This window comes from Dryas octopetala, chromosome 1 (assembly GCF_963921425.1).
Source record: "Dryas octopetala chromosome 1, drDryOcto1.1, whole genome shotgun sequence".
Classification (NCBI taxonomy): domain Eukaryota; kingdom Viridiplantae; phylum Streptophyta; class Magnoliopsida; order Rosales; family Rosaceae; genus Dryas; species Dryas octopetala.
Window position 1 is genome coordinate 33,344,968 of NC_141366.1, and position 20,907 is coordinate 33,365,874.

General features: G+C 37.7%; 1 protein-coding gene across 3 annotated transcripts; it reads left to right on the plus strand.

Moving 5' to 3' along the window:
• Positions 1–2,620: 2,620 nt before the first annotated feature.
• On the plus strand, positions 2,621–19,298 carry LOC147299931 (Transducin/WD40 repeat-like superfamily protein). 3 transcript variants are annotated; one of them, XM_086241608.1, is made up of 14 exons: positions 2,621–2,794; positions 2,870–2,925; positions 3,055–3,213; positions 3,623–3,737; positions 3,878–3,974; positions 4,078–4,257; positions 4,585–4,643; positions 5,306–5,393; positions 5,501–5,576; positions 10,666–10,765; positions 13,022–13,073; positions 14,594–14,731; positions 14,889–14,976; positions 19,037–19,298. In XM_086241608.1, the coding sequence occupies exons 1-14, from the start codon at positions 2,737–2,739 to the stop codon at positions 19,097–19,099; spliced, it is 1,329 nt and encodes a 442-aa protein (XP_086097734.1). In that variant the 5' UTR covers positions 2,621–2,736; the 3' UTR covers positions 19,100–19,298. The 3 variants fall into 3 exon arrangements, with proteins under 3 accessions (XP_086097734.1, XP_086097727.1, XP_086097738.1); XM_086241601.1 differs by having other exon boundaries at positions 2,622–2,794; positions 3,875–3,974; XM_086241612.1 differs by having other exon boundaries at positions 2,723–2,794; positions 3,024–3,213; positions 3,875–3,974.
• The last annotated feature ends 1,609 nt before the right edge of the window (positions 19,299–20,907 follow it).

Consider the following 20,907-nt stretch of genomic DNA (forward strand, 5'->3'; position numbering starts at 1 on the left):
ACTAATGAAGGAATACAGGCCTTAGTAAGTGGTTCCAAAGTTTACTTCCAGTTTATCCAAGAACCACAGGTCAAGTTCATTAATAATATTAAAGATAAAATAGAAAAGAAAGAGAGGTTTCTTTTCTCTCTAAAAGAAGAGGTTCAGCATAAACGAACTGAAGAAGTTTTAAAAACTTCTCAGGCCCAGGCCCAGGTAAGAATCATAAATGAGATTCTTAAAAAAGAAATTTGTGCTGAGTTACCTAACGCTTTTTGGAACAGGAAAATGCATGAGGTATCACTACCTTATGAACCAGACTTCAGGGAAGCCCAAATACCAACTAAAGCCCGGCCTATTCAAATGAATAGCACACACTTAGAACTTTGCAAGACAGAGATTAATGATCTCTTAAAGAAAGGCCTTATAAGAAGGAGCACATCTTCATGGAGCTGCCCGACCTTTTATGTAGAAAAGGCTACTGAAATAGAAAGGGGTGTACCCAGGTTAGTTATTAATTATAAACCTCTAAATAAAGTCCTTAGATGGATTAGGTACCCATTACCTAATAAAAAAGACTTACTAAATAGATTATGTAATGCCACAATTTTCTCAAAATTTGACATGAAGTCAGGATATTGGCAAATACAAATTAAAGAAGAAGAAAGGTATAAAACTGCCTTCATAGTCCCATTTGGCCATTATGAATGGAACGTAATGCCATTTGGATTAAAAAATGCTCCCTCAGAATTCCAGAACATCATGAATGAAATCTTTAACCCTTATTCTTCATTTACAATTGTTTATATTGATGATGTGTTGGTTTATTCTAAATCTTTTGAACAACATGTTAAACATCTTAAGGTATTTCAGAAGATAGTCACAGATGCTGGACTTGTAGTATCAGCCAGGAAGATGGAAATTTTCCAGGTTAAGGTAAGATTTTTAGGCCATAATATTTTCCATGGAACCATAATCCCGATTGATAGGGCCATAGTTTTTGCAGAAAAATTTCCTGATGAAATAAAAGCTAAAACTCAACTGCAAAGGTTTTTAGGAAGTCTAAATTATATTGCAGACTTTTTTCAAGACCTTGCTAAAGAAAGCAAGATTCTGTACCAAAGATTAAGAAAAAACCCTACTGCATGGACACAAGAACATACTTGGGCAGTAAAAAGGCTTAAAACCAGAGCAAAAGAATTACCATTCCTCTCTATTCAAGGGATGTATTTTTGGGGGCAATTGTGGGACCATGAATAAATTATACATGAGACCCATGTCACACATTTGGAATGGGTCCGGAGAAAATTAGAGAAAGGCTTAGGGCCCCTAGATATTACATGAAGGGGAGATGCCTTGACTTAGATGATGAGACCTATGCTCTTATAAATATAATGAGACCTATAGACAAGGTTCTATCACCTATAACAAAGAGGGTGCCTTGGTTTAAAGAATATGACCTATACTTGTGAAAGTCTAAAGGGGTCCTATGGACAAGGCGTCATCACCAACAACGTCAGGGGTATAAACACCATAAAATTGGAGGACCCATTGAGCACAAAGTAAGGGGAACAATCACCACATACATTTAGGAGGGCCGGATGCTTCCAAGTGTATAAATACATCCAAATCAATGGAACCACCTGATTCCATGGACCTACTCAAACCCACAGATGCTTCCAATTGTAAGCTCACGGGGGTATTACTATACAAGCCATGACTAAAGGAACCTAAGAAGTCTATGTTCTACTAGGAAACCAGCTCTCAAACGAATTAAAAGGCTTGAATCCTTTCCAAAGAAGGATTCAAGTATAGGAGTTCAATCCAATATGGAGTATACCTCCCGGTGATTACAAGTCTAACCAACTTACAATCCTAAGGCCATAGGGATTAAATCATCCCCTATAAATACTCTCATAAAATCACATAAAGGTACGTAATTCTAAAACTCTAAGCCCACTGCTTTGAGTTAATATTGATCTTGCTTACTGAGTTGACCATCAGAGAGCCTTTGGCCGACACCACACCAGTGTCACCGTACCTCCGAAGGTTTTTCTTGTATTTACAGAACCCATCGTTTTCAGAGTTTAACTACTTGGAGAATTCGTGTTACAACAATTTTTTTATAGTTGTTTAAAATATTAGTAATTTAATATTTATTGTATCATTAACATAATAGTATTATAAGCATATATAACTAAATTTCGGTAATTGTTTCAGTTTTTTTTGGTATATATTTTGATTTTTTCGATAATAATCGATTCAGTTTTTTTTAATAATAATTTTCGATAATCAGTTGATTTACCATTTTTTTTTGATTTTTTTTTGTTTCGAATTTTCGATTTTTCGATTTTTGAATCGTGAAAATCAATATACCAAACCAAAAAAATTCGGTCGTTAGTTGGTCGGTTCGGTAAAAACCAAACCAGGGCAGCCCTAATAAGAAGTCACGTGACTCTTAAAAAAACGCACTCCATTGATGGAGTACTCCACTGTATTCCGACCCGAGGATATGGTTACTTCACTTGGGGTACCAAAAACTGAAAAAAGTAAAAATAAAAAATGGAACGGAGGAATGGGCCGAAGCCGGAAAGAAAAAACGGCAGTGAAAGTAATCGGGCCCAATATAATTTGGTTTAGGATTTGATCATTTGAGAAGTGGGACTGGGAAGTGAGCGGAGAAACCAGAAAAGCAATAGCAAAGTAACGAAACCCTACTCATCTCCATCTCCATCTCCATCTGCGGAAACAGTAGTAATGCCTTCCTTTCCTCACCCCGGTTCTGTCACCATTTGCGAAATCAATCGCGACCTCAGTACGGACCTCTCTCTCTCTCTCTCTCTCCCCTTATACATTATACTGATATACTTCATATATAATTTACCTGCAGTCACTGCTGAGAGCCTATCGGACGATGGAGCCAAGGACACTTATGGAAAGATTCTTGTTAGTTATCAGTATTACTTACTTACTACCTTCACATTCTTTCTTTAATGTTTGCATCTATCTTCAGATTCTAAGTTCGTCGTTGTATGCATTGGCAGTGATATGATGTGACATTGGTTGGTTGTACAGGGAATGGTATTCAGCCCCGTTCCGTTTCATTCCGATCAGCTACTGCGGCGCCCACCGAGTCCCGACGACCACGACGCCCAACAAGTTGCATTAACAAAGGGAATTCTACAAACATTCCAGAGGATTCTCAATCTCACACCTCTCTTCCATCCTAATCAGGTCTGTTACATTTTCTTTTCTTTATTACTAATCACCCAATTGTGCACTTTTTTTTTTTTTTTTTTTCCATTTTTCTATAATATAGACATAATTACAGCTACAATGACCTCTTATGTATGGGCTTCTGGCAGAATCATCACCCTGGGAGTCCAGTTAGGCATTATCTACTTAAGAACACAAATATCATTTTGAACTTGAGAAGTTATTGTGCAAGACAATCAAATAGTCTAACATGACTAGAAGCCTTGATTAGCTCTGGCTGCTTAAGTTGTTAGTATGAATTAAATAACAATAACATACGTTTCAGAGGCACCACTTGTGAAGCAGGTGCATGCCAACTTGTAGATGAGAAAGTGGTAAAGTGGTAAAAGGCTTCTTAATTCTATGTCCTCAATTACTCAACTTGTAGGTAAACTTGTTACCAGAAGTTGATCTTCAAGGAGTGAGCTGGCACCAACATAAACATATTATAGCGTTTATATCTGGCCAAAATCAAGTTACAGTTCGCGATTACGAGGATTCAGGTTAGGTGTTTAACTAGTTATTTGTTTCAATGCTTTAAATTTTCTCTCTGCTAATTTTGTTGGCTTTTTTTTTTTTTGTTAGAGTTTTTCGTTTTACTTAATTCATATACTTGCCAATGAAATTTATACTTCATCAGAAGGGAAGGAGCCATGCATTTTGGTCAATGAGTCCCAGAGAGATGTCAAGGTACTTGAGTGGAGGCCAAATGGTGGGAGAACACTTTCTGTAGCATGCAAGCAAGTATCACAATTTCTGCACAAGATTTATATGTACATTTTATGTATTTATAGAGGTTATACCCTTGTAAGACTGAATTTTCTCTTAATATGGGATTTACAGTGGTGGAATTTGCATTTGGGCTGCATCTTTCCCGGGAAGTGCAGCATCTGTGAGATCTGGCACTTCGTCCTTCTTGGGAACTCTCTCTAGAGGTTCAGGAATCCGATATATTTTGGTGGATTTTCTTCAAAGTCATAACGAGGAACAGATTAGTGCACTGTCATGGAGTCCTGATGGAAGATATCCAAAAAATTTATATTCTGGGCTTCAATTATTGTTAAATTGATAAGACTCTGCATGGAAATGGAGGCTTTCTTGCAATTTAGTATTGTCATATGTATCTGCATATTTTATTAAAAAAATTGAGAAAAGTTTTTGTTTTGCATTTTGTTGCAGTAATCCGCATAAATTTACATGCTTATGGTGTTACAGTTTAGATACTCAAGCAGGCAAAAAGGCTCTGTTTTCATTGCTTTGAAATAGAGGATTTATTTTTAGATTAATTTTTACCCTGAGTTTTGTTCAGTAGTGCTAGTGCTATATAAGATTTCCTTGACGTGAACTCACGTATTTGGCATCTGGATCTTATGAGAGCTCATCATTTACCATATGGGATGTTGCTCAAGGTATTCATCATATATTACCCTTGATTACTACTATTGTTTCATAGTGAGTTCTTTCTTGGATGTTCACGTCACCAAAACTGTTGTGTAGCTTAACAAATGACCCTGACAAAAACCTTGCTACATGACTTTGTTAGCTATTAGATGATATTATTTTCTGGTTTTACTTTGTGTTAAACTTGATGTTTGTTTCTCATGATAATCATGCTAATTACATTACCACAATCGTTACTTGTATTTATTATTACAGTTGTTTTTTTTTGTCATTATTTATTATTACAATTGTTACTGATGAATATCATTTCAAATGGGAGATGGTAAAGGCTCCATTCAGAATTGCTTTGTAAGAGCCTGTATGTGCTTTTTTTTTTTTAGATAGGAGCCAGTTGTTTGTCTGGTAAATTTTACTAAGGTGCTTCGTTGTGTTTTCGGTGCTTTGGAAAAGAATTTTAGTAATTACTTTTCAAAAGCTGCTTGTGCTTGAGCAGATTATGAAATTATTGTGGGTCTTTCTCTCCTCCTAATCCCTCTATTCAGGACCTATTATTTATTTATGTTTATTTTATCTTTCTGATGAATGATGAGATGATTTCATTTTCTTGAAGCAGAAAAAGTAAACTCTACCTTGTGAGCTTTTTAATAAATTTATTTATATGCTTTCTCAGGGCTTGGGACACCCATTCGTAGGGGACTAGGTGGCATATCACTGCTGAAGTGGTCGCCAACTGGCGATTACTTTTTTTCGGCAAAATTGTACTTTCATCTTTTGAATTATTGCACTATGATTTGGTTTGTATTAAACTTAATTGAACATGGAACCAGTTTAGGATGAATAAGCTGATCATTCTGTTCTTTTACAGTGATGGAACATTTTATCTTTGGGAGACCAATACATGGACATCTGAACCATGGTCTTCTACTAGCGGCTTTGTTAAGGTAAACAAAAATGATATTTATATATTTTGTAGATGCATATTATTATTATTATTTCTTAAAGTGATGCATATTAAATTATTTCATAATTTGAAGCCCAGTTTTTTGAAAACCAACATCCTTTTATTGCTATTAATCGACGCATTTCAGGAGTCTTCCACAACCTCTACGCTCTACTCCTTGACCTTCATTAATTCCAGTTCTACATAAACCTTCATATTTTTGACTTTTCTTTCAAATTCCTCTGTGGTGAACAAGGCTTCCATAACCACCTTCTGAGTGCTTTGACTGGCACATAACCCTTTTTCCCTAAATGATTGTCATGTTCCTTATGCTGGTAGCGTGGAAAGTTTGTACTACCCACTTTTCGAGAAAACTTCGGAATTGCTCTAATTCTCACACTGATGTTCTGCCCATTACAATATAATTCCAATCCTGGTATGATGCCTTGAGTTTTTTCTCACTTTGATATGGGCTTCAAATAAACTAGATAAATCCTCTGCTTTTCCATCTACTTCTAAAAGTCCTCTGCAACAATTCCCAATTTTCTCCAAAATGTCTTTATACCATAAAAAAAAACTGGTAGCCCACCTATCCCAATCTGTAGTGAATTAAACCCCCTTGTGACCTTATTCTTTGATGTATTTAGATTTATAGCAGTTTTGGCAATAGGAACAAGTAGCACACAGAAAAAAACAGCAAAAAGAAAAACACACGAGAACACCAAAGATTTGTTATCGAGGATCGGCTAACTTTGCCTACATCCCCGTGTGATCTTTAGAGAATCACAGCTGCACTATGAAGATTAGAAATAGATTACAAGAGGTTATTGATGTAGTGAAGTAACACCCCCCGTGATCTTTTCTTTGATGTATTTAGGATTAGAACAATTTAGCAAACAGGAACAAGCAGCACACAGAAAAACAGCAAAAGTAAAACACACGAGAACACTAGATATTTAACTGGTTCGGGAGAACTTTTGCCTACTCCAGCTGTGATCTCTCTTGGATAGAAATCACTGCACTATAGAATTAGATTTAGTGATTACACAGACTTTTGAAACCCTAAAACTAACCCTAACCCGCTGCTTCCTCTATCTCTCCCTATCACTCTTGTGTTTCTGCCTTTCTTCAGAACTTATGAAGACTTGAGAAACTCCTCTCTTCTCCCTTGACTTTACCCTTCTTGTTACCCTTTGGTGTTTTTCCCACACACCCTTAACAAGGCTTGCTGCAACCTATTTACAAGGCATAGGCTGCATCTTACAAGTAAAAATACAATTAGGAAACCTATTCCTACTATAATTAGGGAATAAGCCTAATTACCTAATTCTAAACCTTGTATACTTAGGAAACCATTAGAACTACCTTTCTAAACTAGGAAAATTGTGTGCAAGTATTCTTAGTCTTCCTAGGTATGTACCCTTTCCTGGAACCAGCTGCAACTTACCTGTTTTGTCCTGTTTCCAGAAATTTCGACTAGCCAAACACAACAATCTCCTCCTTGGTGAGTCGGAACCAAGGTCATGACTGCTGCACCTTTGAGATTACCTTGACATTCTTGAAGTAACCTCGAAACAAACCTCCAAGAACCCTTCACCTTGGCAAAAACTTCTTGCCTCAATGCACCTTAAGTGAGAAGGTGCTCCACCTCAATCTTTAGTAACTTGAAAGATTGAGCAAGCTCAAACCAAGTTTGAACTTCTCCTTTGTACTTTCAATCTTTTCTACAACCCAAGATTCTCCTCACCTTTCGTCCCATAAACCCATTCATAGCCAATTTTCTCCTTGGATTTAGGAACTAACTTTCAACCGAAGTTTCTTTGTAGAGACAACCTAGCACTCATCCGATGTTCCCATTCCTTGCTCTCACAAGCCCTCTTGAATGTAGTCGGATTTGCCTTACTAGTCCTATAGTAAACTCTTTCCTTTTCCCACCAAGACTTGTGAGTTAGCTTGATGGTACTTTTGGGCCTGGACTGCCATGTGCTCCTTGGCTCCACCTGTTCTTGAACCTTTGTTGATTGTTTTTGCTGCCCAATCTCTTCAACCCTTGTGTTATGTTCCACCAGCTTGGAATTGGTCTTCACTTGAACTGGAATTTCTTTCATAATCACTGTGGTTGTTTTTATGGTTGCATCTTCCTTATCAACAATCAATCCTTCCTCATCTTTCTTTACTTCCCTTGCTGCATCCTTGAAGTCAAACCTTTGATGAATGATTAGCCAAGCAACAATAATGGCTTGCTACTTCTTCTTTAGCCGTAGCACTTATTTGATGGGGCTCTTCCTTTGTGAGATGCCCTTGCTCTCCCTTGTCACAATGCTCCTTGAGCTCAAATTCCAAGCTCTCTTTGGTAGACGCAACTGCTCCACCTATCACTGTAACCCCGGAAAGCTTGTAGAGATTATTAGATTGCATAACTCCTCTTATAATCACACTTGATCTTTTTGTGACTTTGAGCTTCCCTGCTCTAGAATTGAATGCATACCCATTCGTCTCTAGAGTTCCAAGAGAAATAAGATTTTTCTTTAATGTAGGAACATACCGTACATTACCTAGCAACCTAACAATTTCATCTTGCATCTTCACCTTGATTGTGCCAACACCATGAATCTTGCACACAGAGTTATCCCCCAACACAACTTTGCCACAATTTGTTTTTTCATATGTATAAAACCAATCCTTGTTTGCACACATATGAAAATTGCATCCGAAGTCCAAATACCAAGTATTGAGGAGTAGAAATACCTAAAGATACTGCCAAAAGCTCACCATCGTCGTCACTGCTACATTGCTTGAACTTGAGTTTTCAGCCCTTTTCTTCATCTTCTCCAGCCATATCTGGCAATCCCTTTTTTAGTGGTCTAGTGAACCACTTGAAGCAACCAGATTCGTCCTCGGATCCGTTGGATTTAGACCTCCCATTTTTACCAGATTTACCACTCCTTCCCTTCAAATGACCCTTCTCCTTGCCTTTAACATAAAGGCCTTGTGACTGAGTGCCTTCGGTTAAGTCATCTAGCTTGGCATATGACTGGAGGGCTTGCACAACGTCATCAAGCTTTAGAATCTCCTTTCCAAACATTAAAGTAATCCGGAAGTGCTTGAAAGAAGGTGGCAGGGATCTCAGTAGTATGATAGCCTTATCATCATCCTTGTAAACTTCTGTGACCTTCTGGAGATTTGCTATGCAATTCTGAAACTTGCATACATGATTTGCAACATCTTCTCCTTCTAGTCGAAGTCCGAATAGTTCATCCTTTAAAAAGAGTTTATTGGACACAGTTTTGCCCATGTAAACACTTTCCAACTTATCCCATGCTTCTTTTGCTAACATCTCTTCCGTGATATGAAACCTCATAGATCTTGTGAGGTGGATCTCTATTGAACTCTTGGCCTTCTTTAGAACCTTGTTCCATGCGTCTTCTTGCATGGTTGTCGGCTTCTCCCCAAAAAGTGGATCATCCAGATCCTGCTGCACCAGCACATTCTTCATCATCTGTTGCTAATCTGTAAAATCATCCTTGCCATCATATGGCTTCAAAGCAGGCCTTAGATCCCCTAAGTCCATGTTTCTTCCTCCTTTAGACATCGCAGAAAAACTTCAAGCCTAAGCTCTGATACCATTTGTAGTGAATTAACAGCCCCTGTGATCTTTTCTTTGATGTATTTAGGATTAGAACAGTTTAGCAAATAGGAACAAGCAGCACACAAAAAAAACAGCAAAAGTAAAACACACGATTTATACTGGTTCGGCAAAACTTTTGCCTACTCCAGTTGTGATCTCTCTTGGAGAGAAATCACTGCGCTATAGAATTAGATTTAGAGATTACACAAGACTTTTGAAACCCTAAAACTAACCCTAACCCGCAGCTTCCTCCATCTCTCCCTATCACTCTTGTGTTTCTGCCTTTCTTCAGAACTTATGAGGACTTGAGAAACTCCTCTCTTCTCCCTTGGCTTTTCCCTTCTTGTTACCCTTTGGTGTTTTTCCCACACACCCTTAACAAGGCTTGCTGCAGCCTATTTATAAGGTATAGGCTGGTAGCTTACAACTTTACAAGTAAAAATACAACTAGGAATCCTATTCCTACTATAATTAGGTACAAGCCTAATTACCTAATTATAAACCTTCTACACTTACAAAACCTTAGAACTACCTTTCTAAACTAGGAAAACCTTGTGCAAGTCTTCTTGGTCTTCCTAGGTCTGTACCCTTTCTTCGAACCAGCTGCAACTTACCTGTTTTGTCCACTTTCCAGAAATTTCGACGAGCCAATCACAACAATTGAAACCCTAAAACTGACCCTCTACCCGCAGCTCCTTCTTTCTCTCTCTATCACTCTTGTGTTTCTGCCCTTCTTCAGAACTTATGAAAACTTAAGAAACTCCTCTCTTAAAATTTTTAGACCTGCCAAGCCCTATTTATAGACTTTAGGGTTTAGCTTACATTGCTTGACTTATTAGGATAGCCTAAACCTTCTAGAATAGGGAAATAAACTTTCTTCCCTAAATCAACTAGGAATACACGAGAACTATTTCCTAAAGCTACTAGGAAATACTTGTGCACACTTTTCTATAGTTTCCTAAACTGATTAGAAATCCTAAAACCAACTAGGACTTCAACGAGCCAAACACAACACAATCCAGCCTCTCCGAAACAAAAACTGCTACTGTTTGAATTACACTGTCTAATAAAGTAAGAATTTCCTTTAAACTGTCTAATGAATTTCTGGTTACTTTGCCTCCCTCAACCCATCTTTCAATCGCCTGGCACTGCCCAACTCTACTGTTTTTTGATAGCTTCTAAGACTAGTCCTCTTAGTAATCTTGATAGCTACTGCAAAAGAATTCTTCTCTAAAAAATAAACACTATCTGTTCAAATTTAGAATCCCTTGCCAGATGCGTGAAGCTAAAGTTCCCCATCCATTTTCCACCCTTGGAACTCTTTCTCTTTCACACTCCCTCCTCTCTCTCTCTCTCATGGATCTTTCTCCCCTATATTGTAATCCCTCCTTCATGCATCTCATTGAAAAGCACAAAGTTACAATTTTCACTACTTATAATTGTTGTGTTTTTTTTATACCAGGGAGCATCATGGGATCCTGATGGGCGTATGATACTTCTCGCTTTCTCTAAATCTTCAACTTTGGGTTCCATTCACTTTGCTTCGAAGCCTCCATCACTGGGTATGCTAGCTTACTTTCAAGTTCTTATTTTTGAGCCAATTGACATGTAGTATAAGCCTTTTGATCTCAAATTGGGGAAACTACTTTTTTGGTCGCTGTGTTTTGGCCTGAAAACACATTTGGTCCTCGTGGTTTTAATTTTCCCAATTTGGTCCTTGTGTTTTATGTTGTTTGCAATCTTAGTTCAATTGTAACAAAACCCAAATTAAATTTATTTGCTAAAGAAATTGAGGCTTACAAAAAATTTTAGGCTTTGAACTTTAAGTTTGGGATTTCTTTGAATTCTTGTTTGAAAATCAAATTCAAGGCTACATACTTGATTCAGTCATTCTTGGGTTAAACTCGCGAGTCTAAACAAGTTATTAATTTCAATTTGAGAAAATTTTTCATGTTGGGTTGATTATGTCTTAAGATTGCAAAAAACATAAAACACAATGACCAAATTGGGAAAATTGAAAGCACAAGGACCAAATGTGTTTTTGGGCCAAAACACAGCGACCAAAAATGTAGTTTACCCCTATTTGTTGTTTTGTTGTCTTTTTTTTATAAACTTAATTGACTCGAAAAAATTGTAAAACTTAACAACTGGAATGGCATTTAGCTTATTTGGTGCAAATAGAACCTAAAGAAGTCTTTGGAAGTGCCATAATGAAGATGTGAGCCAACTAATTTCCAGATGGCGCAAAGGGCAGCTTGGTGCAAATAGAATCAAAAGTAGTCTCTGGAAGTGCCTTAATGAAGTTGTCAGCCAACTAATTTTGAGAGGGCAGAAATGGAGTTACAATTTCATATGTTTCCCACTTTAGAACGAATGAAATCACAACCAACTTCAACGTGCATTGTCCTTTTCTGAAAAACTAGGTTATCGGCAATCTGAATAGCTGTCTGTTTATTACATTATAGAGTTGGATCTTGTATTAAAATTCCGAACTGTTGTAGAAGATTTTTGAATGAAGTTTAGTTCACAAGCTGTGCCCATTATTGCACAGTACTCATCCTCAGTACTAGAGCAGGCTGCTTCTTACTCCTCAAAGTTACACTGTTACCCGCCCCTATAATGGTATAGGTGGTTGTTGGTCTTCTAGTTGAGGAGAACTTGTCCAGTCAGCATTAACATATCCCTCATTATGAAGATGCACTGGAGATTGATATGGGGTATTTCAGAATGTGTGTAGCTGCATTCATGTGAGGAACCTGTGGGTTGGGCAGTGATTGCATAGGAGGTATCCAGTTGAGTGATGGTAAAGTAAATTAACTTACCTACAAGTCTCCTATACATCTCAGGATCATCAATTAAGTCCCCAACATCAGGCATCAATTTCTGTTTTAGTCTCCTTAGGTGTGACCATAGGTGTTGATTGAAGATAGCCTTTCACTCCCAGTAATAACAATGCCATCCACATAGACAACAAAAATCACAATGCTAAGCTTTGTCTATTTGATAAGCACCATGAACTTGGCTTCTAGACTTGCCATGATTAACCACTACCTTGCTAAAACTTGTTGAGCCATGCTTGGGAAGATTGTTATGACTTGCCTTTTATGCACTTACATGTATTGTACCCAACGCCGACTAGCATTAATGGGTCCTAATTACAAAGAGGATGTTTAATTTACTTATAAATAGCTGATCGCATTTATAGACTAATAAATGTGTGAATGCGATGTGTGTACATCTTCTGATGCTTAATAAATGTCTGAATCAAAGTTTGGAAACAACAAAATTTTTACAACTTAATTGATGCATTTACTGGTAATGTATTCCTTGGACTGTGAAAAATCTCAAAAAACACTACTTGGGCTGCTGGAAAATGCTGTAAAGTCTCCTACATAGCTGTTCAATGTGCACTCAATCCAACCACAAAGATAGAGCTGGATTGTGTGTGTGATCTCTTTTGCTCATAAATCCTAAATGATCTGATATTGATGCCCTCATCAGTTCTCTATTGAAACATGAAATTTTATCATATTACCGTGCAACAACCTTATTGTAAAAAACAATAAGAAAGCTCATGTGATGAATGCAAGATTCTCATGTAATTACCAATTCCAGCTTCATATCAGCACAATAAAATGTATTTCAGTGTACAAACTATGCTATATTTGACAGATTGGTAATGAATTGTTTGTCATGTAGGAAAAAGGAACATGCAAAATGTGCTTTTCTCATGAATGTCAATATTTTCATGCTGGATAACAGCTTTGAGATGCCATCGAAGAAATATTTTCTTGATTTTAATGATCTTAATTTTTCAGATGCGCACCTATTACCTGTTGAACTACCAGAGATTATATCCTTAACAAACAGGTACAGATAAAATCATGTTTTTTATAGTTTTACATTTTCAATGGACTGTTGTATGAGTGTTTATTGAACAATGTTTCACTTAATGGGCTTTCTTTATCGAAACTGTATTATTATTACAATTATCAGTGTTTTCAAAGGCAGTGGTCAGGCGTGCGTCGGGGCAAGGCAGTGTAATCATTAGCATAAATCACAGAAAGTGTATGCCTTGTAGATGGGGCGGCATGAGGTGGCTGCTTAATTGCAGAGATGTGCGACTGGAAGGAAGAGAGGTGAATGCCTCTCAAAGAAGAAGAGCTAACTTTTTCTGAAAAATTTTAAACAAATTGTATCATTTTGTATCTTGTTTCTAAACTTTCTTGGCATGAGGTGGCTGCTTAATTGCAGAGGTGTGCAACTGGAAGGAAGAGGGGAATGCCTCTCAAAGAAGAAGAGCTAACTTTTTCTGAAAATTTTTAAACAAATTGTGTCATTTTGTATCTTGTTTCTAAACTTTCTTCCCCTCGTGTTTTACTTCATGTTTTAAAAGAAAATATTGTGGCGTTTTCTTGGTCAGGTTATAAACTTTTCTTCCCTTCCCTTCCCTCACACCCAATAGAAGCGCAAGCCCCAAATTGGGTTATTAAACCTGTATTCCTCCTCCCAACAGATGTGGGCCTCCCAGCCTCCCATCTTGGTCCAGTTCATGCCAGCTCGACTCTCTCTCTCTCTCTCTCTCTCTCTCCCCCTCTCTTCTTTTCTCTGTATCAATCTGAAGAAGGCAGTAGCTCCACACCTCTCAGCTTAGTTCTACTTTTTCATCTGTTCGAACTAGGTGTACAAGCACTAGAGTTAGAAAGATGATATTATAATCATGTTAATATATATAGCAAGAAGTAGCACAAGAGTAAGAAAAGATAATTATGCTTGAATGAGAATAATACCTTATTTTAATTATTTTATGTATTTTTGTAAATATAATAATTCAATACCCGAAAGCCTTACACCTCAAGGCTTATGCCTCACCTTGTGAGACATAAAACGACTTGCCTCCGAAAACACTGATTACTATTATTATTTTTTTCTCAGAATTTAGAATTCATTACAATATACAATTTTATTTGGCACTTGATAAGTTGGATGTTGGAAGTGAGTCAATTTGATATCTTCATTATCATTTTGATGGCATCCATGGTATATTTGCTGTAATGTCTGGAGTGTCTAGTAGCAGGGTAGCTTTCTTTATTGGTAGTCTTGACATGCTACATTTTTCTCGCATAATTTCAAGATTTTCTTGTTAATGATACCAAACAAGGAAATCGGAGATTGTTGTTTCTCAAAGTGCCAAGTTTAATTTCTGGTGCATTGCATTCATATACTTTTTGTGTTAATTTTCTTTTATTTTTGAGCAAAAAATCTTTGTAGGATATTATTTCAAATTACAGTTGCAAGTTAGAAAACCTCGGGGTAGATGTTTTGTAATAGATACCACTTGTACATGGTAATGTTTGTCCAAGACAGTTCTGATATGTTATCTCCTCCAGTCAGGGCATTGAGAAGATAGCTTGGGATGCTTCAGGAGAGCGGTTGGCTGTTTCTTTTAAAGATGGTGATGAATTATACAGGGGTCTGATTGCAGTTTATGATGTCAGAAGGACTCCTCTCATCTCTGCATCATTAATGTGAGTTGGTTATTCTTATTGCTTTTGTTGTAGTTGCCAATTATGTTTCCTTTTTGTTTTTATATTGGCCAAATGCTGAATTTTATAATCTATATGTTTAATTTAACTGGATAGCAACATTGCATATTACTTATGATGTACTCTAATATGAATACAGTGGGTTTATGAGAGGACCTGGGGACAATCCAGAGCCTATGGCATTTTCATTTCATGACAAGTTTAAACAGGGACCCTTGCTTTTTGTGGTAAGTCTATTCAATTCTGTGTTTTGTGCAAGGTTGAAAATATCGGTCCTCAAATAGTCAAATGTACGAATATGACGGATATATAGATATATCAAAATATCAGTGTAAGTCAATGAAAACATATAAGTTAGGCTCAAGTATTAAATTACCCACCAACTATTGGGTTTACTTATAATATTATATATATGGCATAAAATACCCTCCCGATATATCTTATACACTATTATATTAGTATTAAAAGTCTTATTTTACTTAGTATTATTGTATTAGAAGTTTTATTTTACTTAATATTGATAGTTTTTCTCTATTAAGTGTTTATATCTATTTAGGAGTTTTGTTTGTTTCAAACTGAATATGATTTAACTAGCATCAATAAAGATAAGAGTAAAGAGATTGACAACGTGGCTACATAATAAAGATAGAAGAAAGCTGTGCGTCTTGTCTAAACTATACAGAACACCAAAACTCGTCGTTTTATTGAAAGAAGGACATAGGCAAAGAGAGAAGACGTTGCTGTGTCTCTAAGATTATATAAATGTTGTCCCTGTCGTCAGGCTTATGCCTGAGACCCGACCCAGATCGCGCTGCTTGCAGAAATGGATATGCCTATGACCCAGATCGCGCTGCTTTTCCTTCTAAATTTGTCGGAATTTACTGAAATTGAGTGATACTGCCAATATATTGAAGATATTTCTCACAAGTGATTTAAATATCGGCATTTCAATTTCCCGATATCTCGCCCGATATTTCAGCGATTTTGCTGATATTTTCATCCTTGGTTTTGCGCCTTGTATTTTGAACTGTTATGCATTGTTCTTTTCAAATTGAAATTTCTATTACTTTATGGATTTGTAAATGCATATGATCTCCTTGCACTAGCATATATGATGTAGTTTCTAGTGTCTACAATTGTACAAAAATCTTCTTATTGAATCTTTTTTCTTTTTGGTAAACAAACAAGAAAATTAACCAAGAAAAGGCAAACCTCGTACAAAGTTTAGATATTGTTGTATTAAATTTCAATGTTTGCATGTGTTTTTTTTTTTTTTTTTTAAATGTGTTGTTAATTTGGCTCGCATTCGAAGATTTCCTGGTTCATGGGGGATTTCCATGGTATTCTAGGATGAAGTTAGGAGTCCAAATAGGTGTTGGAAGGTTATTAATTCATGGTGCGTTTTGGACTTCATTTTGGGCAAGTTTTGAGGTTTTCCTTGTGTATAAAGGAAACTTATTTCCTACTCAAAGTTAACTTTCTTCCTACTTTATCTAGGATTGTAATATAAGGCCTATGGTTATAAATAGGACCTTAGGGGCATAGAAAAACGTGAGAGAATCAGATTAGAGTGAGCAAGTCCTTAGGATTCTTGGGAGGCACACAATCTAGAATTGGTGAGATCAAGATTAGGTAATTAATCTTGGGTGAGAGATCTAGGGTTTTGGGAAACACTTTGTGAAAGGGTGTACAAGGAATTTGGGGATTGGGTTATGTGATTTAGTCCAATTGTAATCTTAATACTTATTATTCTCATAGTGAAGAACGGAGATCTCTCCCGGGGACGTAGGCAGGAATTTTGCCGAACCTCGTAACAAATCTCGGTGTGATTGTGTGTGCTTGTTGGTTTATTATTTTCTGTTTTCTTGGCTGTGTTTGTTATTTATCTTTCATCGAATTATTGCTTGTACGCCGTGACGGTGGGAATTAGGATTTAATTCTCAAACTACATCAACAAGTGGTATCAGAGCCAGGTTTCGTGTTCATCGATCGTGGTTCCGTGTTTATCGATCGAGGGTAGTTTGTCATGGCAACGGGAAGTAGTGGTGTTTCATCCTTTAAGGTGGAGCAATTTGATGGAAAAGGTAACTTTACTCTATGGCAAAAGAGAGTGAAGGATGTCCTAGTTTCGCAAGGCTTGGCACGCGCCTTGAAGGGAAAGGAAGAAGGAAAGCCGGCAAAGATGACAGATGATGACTGGGAAGACTTGGAGTGCAGGTGTGTGAGCACGATTCGGCTTTATATTGCTGATAATATTATCAACAATATAGATGAAGATTCTGCCCCGGAATTGTGGAAGAAACTAGAAAAGCTTTATTTAGCTCAGAAGTCTATGGCCACAAAGTTGAATCTGAAGCGGGACATATATAAGCTGAAGATGGAAGCGGGTGCAAATCTCATGGATCATATGAACGTGTTCAAAGGACTGCTAAATCAACTCGAAAGAGTTGGGGTAAAGATTGAGGAAGAAGATCGAGCCCTCTTACTTCTAACCTCACTTCCTGATACATATGACAACATAGTGGATATCTTCTTGTATGGTAAGGATACACTGAAGATGGAGGAGGTCGAGTCAACTCTCTTGTCTAGTGAAAGGAGAAAGAAAGTTGAGGATAAAGATTCCTTGTTTGTTGCTCATGGTCAAAGAGGAAGGCAAACTACCAAGGGTTCTAGTGATAGCAAGGCTAGATCAAAGGGTAGTGGTAAGGGCTGGCAGTGCTACAAGTGCAAAGAGTGGGGACACATAAAGAAGGACTGTCCGACTTGGAATAAGAAGGATGGTCATGGCTCTACAGCGGTAGCAGACTATAATGAATCTGGAGAACTTCTCACAGTCTCTATAGGTAACACTTCTTCTCATGGTGATTGGATATTGGATTCGGGTTCTACTCACCATATATGCTCTAGGAAAGAATATTTTGAAAAGTTTCAAGAATCAAAGGGAGGATCTTTCTCTTTGCCTGACGGGTCCAAAGTTGACGTCATGGGGGTTGGAACGGTGAAGATCAAGATGTTCAATGGGGTGGAGCATACTTTGGGTGGAGTCGCTTATGTCCCAAAGCTACAAAGGAATTTGATATCCTTGAGTAGGTTGGATTCCAAGGGCTACCTGGTTTTGATAGCAGGTGGAGTCATGAAAATTACTCATGGAAGCATGGTCCTAATGAAGGGAGAGAAGTGTGGTGGTTTATATCGTTTGATAGGAACTCAAACCTCGATGGTTGGTTGGAAACGAAATGCACAAGAAATCAAGCGCTTGAGGAAGGTCTCGTTTGCGGGTACAGCAGAGACGGTTGTGACATGTTTCCAAGGTTCAAACGATGGTGAGAAAGGAGATCCTACTGGAGGAGGGGGTGAATCGAGGCCCCTCTTCGGTGCTAACCGGTAATTGGTTACACGATGCAGCTGCACATAGGTATTGGCCGTGCGAATCAAGGGTGGACCATAGTTTCTTGATTCGGGTTATGTGTAGTTGGTACAAGGTCAAGGCCAATGGTATTTGGTGCAAGGTAATTTGCATGATATGCTCGCCAAGGTGGAGATTGTTGTTAATTTGGCTCGCATTTGAAGATTTCCTGGTTCATGGGGGATTTCCATGGTATTCTAGGATGAAGTTAGGAGTCCAAATAGGTGTTGGAAGGTTATTAATTCCTGGTGCGTTTTGGACTTCATTTTGGGCAAGTTTTGAGGTTTTCCTTGTGTATAAAGGAAACTTATTTCCTACTCAAAGTTAACTTTCTTCCTACTTTATCTAGGATTGTAATATAAGGCCTATGGTTATAAATAGGACCTTAGGGGCATAGAAAAACGTGAGAGAATCAGATTAGAGTGAGCAAGTCCTTAGGATTCTTGGGAGGCACACAATCTAGAATTGGTGAGATCAAGATTAGGTAATTAATCTTGGGTGAGAGATCTAGGGTTTTGGGAAACACTTTGTGAAAGGGTGTACAAGGGATTTGGGGATTGGGTTATGTGATTTAGTCCAATTGTAATCTTAATACTTATTATTCTCATAGTGAAGAACGGAGATCTCTCCCGGGGACGTAGGCAGGAATTTTGCCGAACCTCGTAACAAATCTCGGTGTGATTGTGTGTGCTTGTTGGTTTATTATTTTCTGTTTTCTTGGCTGTGTTTGTTATTTATCTTTCATCGAATTATTGCTTGTACGCTGTGACGGTGGGAATTAGGATTTAATTCTCAAACTACATCAACAAAATGATCAGTACCAATTATTTCTGGTATACAACTTATGCAATTTAGACTAACTCGTACTTTTACTTTTGCAGTGCTGGAGTAGTGGAGTTTGCTGTACCTACCCTCTCATATTTCGTTCCCATGCTTTTTCCTAGTTTTGCTCTGTACTACCGACAACTAGCATTGTGTAGCTTACTCTAATAATCTTCGGCTAGCATTTTAAATAACTTTTAATTGATCTTAAAGGAAAATTTTGGTAAGGTATGGTTTCTGTTTAGTTTGTCGGTTGAGTATTGCCTGAGGGTCTAATTGAAGTGTAAAAGCAGCTGACAAAATATGAATCGACATTTCATCTAGGCTCCCACATGTTCTCTTACTTTCATTTGTTTTTTAAAAGGGTTATTTTTCCTTACAGGACACGTACTTTAGTTTAGGATGCATATTTCAAAGTGTATTAAATTAGTACATACTACATACTTTATGTCTGTCACAAAATAGGACAAATTGTTAATTCTGTTAAAACTTCTGTTAAAATGAGGGGTAAATTTGTCTTTTTATATTAAATAAATTTTTAATTAAAAAACAGAAAAATTATAAACTAAAAACAATTACTACTAAAAAAAATTTAAACTAAAAAACAGTAAAACTAAAAAAGATCTGAAACAAATCGAAGGCAAATCAAAGGTTCACGAGCTCAAGAACAAATCAAAGGTTCACGAGCTCAAGAACAAATCAAAGGTTGAGGCTGGTAGAGAGATCCCGGTGGTCTGCGGGTTGGGTTGCGGAGCACAACTTGAGGGCGTGCGGAGGGCAATGTCTGCGGGTTGGTGCGAGGTCTCAGCGGCGGGCGCAAGCTTGCAGGTGGTTGACAGCAGCGGGCAGTTAGGCTTGCAGGTAGTTGGGCGCAAGCGGCTGGGCTTCTAGGTGGGTGGACAAGTTGCAGTTCAGGTAGGTACTGAAGGCGACTGGGCTTGCAGGTAACTCATCGGAGAAGATGAAGATAGGTACTGAACACAGTAAGTAATTTGTGTAGAAAAAATACATATTTTTAATGGAAAAATTCATTGAAAAAACCAAATTGATCAGAAAGAAGCCTAAAAACTAGAAATCGAGCTGTTCTTTTTTTTTTGGTTATTTGTTATTAATTTTAATACATTTTAGTTTTACTTCTTTTTAATTAATTGTTTGTTTTGAAGCTTTTTTAATTTGATCCTTTTTTATTTTTTAATTTAAATCTTTTTGAGTTTTAATTTTTTTTTAGTTTATAATTTTACTGTTTTTTAATTTAAAAATAGAATTAAAATTTTATTTAATATGAAAAGATAAAATTTGCCCCTCATTTTAACGAAGTTTTGAACTTTTGACATAAGTGATGATTTGTCTTATTTTATTACAAATATAAAATATGTGTCCTAATTTAATACATTTTGAAATATGTATCATAAACTAAGACAACAATTTATTTTGATTCGGGAAAATAACCCTTTTTAAAATGATGGATTTGGTTCATAATGGTATTCGTAAATCATTAGATTAATGTCGAGAAAAATTTATTTATTTCTTTCTTTTTTGTGAGAGAAAGTAGCAACTAATAAAATGGCGGGGGGGGGGGGGGTATTCAGACCACCCCATTTTGCTGAGTTGACCACCCCCCTAATTTTTTGCCCATTTTTGCCCATTTTGCCCTCCTCTCCTCCTCCCCCCACCCAGCCACCACTCCCCCACCGGATCCCCTCCCCTCCCCAGCCCGCCCCCAGCCAGCCCACCCCTACTCAACCAGCCCGCACCCCCTCACCTCAAGCCCCGCCGCCGTCGCACCCATCCCCAGCCCGCCTGCACCCCCTCACCCAAGCCTAGCCCCCGTCGCACCCCATCCCCAGCCCGCCCGCACCCCCTCACCCCAAGCCCAGCCCCCGTCGCACCCCCCAGCCCCAGCCCACCGTCGCACCCATCCCCCACCCCC